Raw genomic sequence first — 3,443 nt, forward strand, 5'->3', positions numbered from 1 at the left:
CCCCTTAGCTGTTATAAATTCACTGTAAACCACGGCTTCTTGGGGCTTATTGCTTTATTCTCTTACCTTCAAATTCCATCAGCCATTTGGCTGAGCAGTTTAAAAAAAAAGTATATTTTAAAAAGGTATTGTTATTTTAATCTCCTTTAGGATTTCAAATGAAAACAGTTATCCTTTTCTCTACCTACCCATTTCCTTATCAACATGAGGATTGTTTTTACCTTCTCTCCCTTTATATGGTGATGTTCAAAAGTCACAAATAATGTAAAAGCTTGGCAATTTGATCATCATGAGGCAGAAAATTAGCAAATTAGCGCTGGGTATGATTCGTAGCATTTACACTTACACCATAATATGGTCCACTACTCTGCACATGATGTTTAAATGCTACAGTATGCCCTTATTGTTAATTATTGGTAGACCTAAGTTGAATGACTGTTGTTGTGTGGTCCACTTGCATTTGCATTTAATTTTTAACAGTGTTTTTGATTTATTACTGTTTTACTGTGTCTTCTGAACACAAAGGCTACCCAGACCCTGAGGTTGTGTGGTACAAGGACGACCTGCCTATTAAGGAGACGCGTCACTTCCAGATTGACTATGAAGAGGATGGCCACTGTAGCCTGGTGATCTCAGAGGTCTGTCCTGATGATGATGCCAAGTACACCTGCAAAGCCGTCAACAGTCTGGGAGAAGCCTCCTGTACTGCTGAACTGATGGTGGAGTTTATGCAGGAGGAGGAAGGAGAGGAAGAGGATTGAATAATGATGGAAACAGGAGTGGATAATGATGGAGAAGTGAAAGACGATGTGAGATAGAGGAGGAGAACGACTGAATAACACAGGAACTATGAATATCTTAAATATTTTACACCATTTTGAATCTTCTTTTTTACACCATCTTCATATTTCTTCTTACTGCCTAGAATAATTTGGAAAGAGCAACTGTTTTGGGGTAAAACTTTTTACCAAGATCAAAAACATTCCAGCTTGTGCCATTGTGTCCAGACAATTATCCCGACTGATTTACCAAAAGGGACTACAAAACTAAATGTGACAACCATATGCCTGTATAGCAATGAAAAAAAATCCACCACTTGTTTTATCATACTGATTACGTTACATTGATTTCATCCATGTCAGTAATTTTGTAAGTCAGTATACTTTTGTGCGCACATTTGACATTTTAGGTCTGCACTGCAGTGTAATCTAGTGGTATAAACACGACAGTGCTTTTTCAAATAACACTAGTCTAGTCTATATGGTATTGGAATCAATATGAAGACAGTTTAAATACTTTTGGAGACTTTACTGTATGAAGATATTAACTAATGATTATATTATTATGTTTTATTTAATAGTTATAAGAATTATTGTTGCTAAATGATTGAATGTAGTTAATTCAGTCGTTTAGAAACTGTAGCTGATAGAAGAACGTGACCATCATTAGACTGTCTGTGCTGTTTGCACTTTGAATTAATTTTGCCCTCTTTGAGTTAATTCACTTGCATGACAGAGCAATGAGGTGAATTTTGTGCAGCAACCTGCGATACAACCCCCTCATATGATATTTATAAACCCCGTACAGGCTTCTGCTGCCTTTCAGTGTCTGCACTATTCTCTGAGAATTAATTAGTCATAGAATTCAAACTCAGAGCTGTTTTGTCTTATCTTTTAATTTTCACTACACATATAGTGCTTTAAATTTCCCATCACATCAGAAGTAGTATATTAAAACTTATAACACAAATCAACAAATCTATTGGCCCTGTTTGTTAGTTTTGGTTTATTCAGCATAATTGGCAGTGAATTTCTGAACAGTGGACATATAAATAAAGTGTTTCCCTTCTGTGCTTTTGTGACACTTATGTTGTTTGTTTGTCAAAATTGCAGTTATTTTTCAGATGCAGATTTTCATCATATTGGTATGCAATGGCACTATTTCTTTTTCAGGCAGTTCAAAGCACAGCGTGACCCTTGCGAAAAAGAAGTGTGCTTAATTATACTGAATGTACACTCTTGAAATTTTTTTTTTTTTTAAACAACAACTTAGTATTAATCAAATAAAAGACAGCTTAAGTGTACTTAAAGAGAGTACATTTTCATGACTGTTCACATGTACCACATGTAATCTTATGTTTGTGCTATATAGTTATATTTAACTTTGGGTTAAAAAACTGTTGCCACAGTTTGTCTTCACTTATTGAATTAGTTGGAGAGGAATCAGGATTCCTTCAGGTCTTTAGTGAAAAAGACAGATGACCACAGGAGCAATTTACTAAATTTAACAATAGGCCTATACATTAGTTTATATAGCTAATGCTAATATACCAACCTATTTAAACTATTAAAATCTGATTGTTACTGCAAAAATATTATAATTTATACATTAAAATATATCATATAATATTAAGCACATATGTAATGCAATTAAATGTTATATGTTGATAAAAACATTTGTGTTCTGAAGATGAACGAAAGGTCTTACGGGTTTGGAACGACATGAGGGTCGTTATACCACATTTAAGTAATGCCAAAAACATAACATAGCCTAACACTTTGACTGGTTTAAAGATTTTCAATAAAGTATAGCCTATATGACAGGTGATACCCTAATTTTTTTATCACTTAAACCGGCATAATTGCCTTGTTAAACATAAAATAAAAGGTTATAAGCATAATATTAATTTTCTCTGTAGTTCTAACTTAAATTCATACTATAACATTTATTATTATTTCCTTCTTTTCCTTCAAAATGTACTAAATTCCAGCGTGTGCAAAGCTGTTATGAAGGGAAATGGTGGCGATTTTGAAGAATGTAGATGTAAAATAAATAATAATAATAATAAAATAAAACATACAATGGATAAAATAATGCACAACGTCATAACGTTACATGACCACGGTCGTTTTTACAATACACTACAATAAATGTTGTACTTTAGGAGATTTTTTTAGAACGTTACAGTAAATATATGTAGCTTTCCAAACTACAAATACCAGCATGCAACAGAACAAAACATTGCCTCCCCCTCGACTCCTCAGCATGGCTTTTTGGCACTCCCCAGCGGGGGATTGGTGCTGAAAGGCTTCATTGTGTCGGGGATTGAATGGGAGAGTTTGCGTTTTGTTGAAGTCCGTCTGTTATCATCCACACAGCGCGGATTAACTGGCCTGCCCGAGTCCGAGCCATGCGCGTTATCATGCCGCAAACCTCCAGCAGTGCATTTATTGTGCATGATACAGATAAATGCGCCCAGCTTCAGAGCCGCTGCCGCTGAGTGAACGATGCTCAACAGCTCCGAAAAATGAACGGAGGGCCCGACAGATACGGATTAACAATGTAGGGATGCTATTGTCGAAGTCTCGCATCTGATACAGAGCTGCGGGTTTGCATCGATGGAGAGGGTGTCTGGTCACCTATAAAAAGCCTGCACTATTTTT

The 3,443-nt window shown here is 35.7% G+C and overlaps 1 protein-coding gene across 1 annotated transcript in view; it reads left to right on the forward strand.

Annotated features, from left to right (window-relative positions):
- Positions 1–1,975, forward strand: part of LOC107688847 (myosin light chain kinase, smooth muscle-like) — a 15,857-nt gene extending 13,882 nt beyond the window's left edge. The window contains exon 17 of the mRNA XM_016486655.1: positions 526–1,975. Within this exon, the coding sequence (XP_016342141.1) occupies positions 526–761 (236 nt within the window). The 3' untranslated portion in view covers positions 762–1,975. The remainder of the gene's footprint in view (positions 1–525) is intronic.
- Positions 1,976–3,443: the final 1,468 nt, after the last annotated feature.

Source organism: Sinocyclocheilus anshuiensis, unplaced genomic scaffold (assembly GCF_001515605.1).
Source record: "Sinocyclocheilus anshuiensis isolate Anshui unplaced genomic scaffold, SAMN03320099.WGS_v1.1 scaffold101, whole genome shotgun sequence".
Classification (NCBI taxonomy): Eukaryota; Metazoa; Chordata; class Actinopteri; order Cypriniformes; family Cyprinidae; genus Sinocyclocheilus; species Sinocyclocheilus anshuiensis.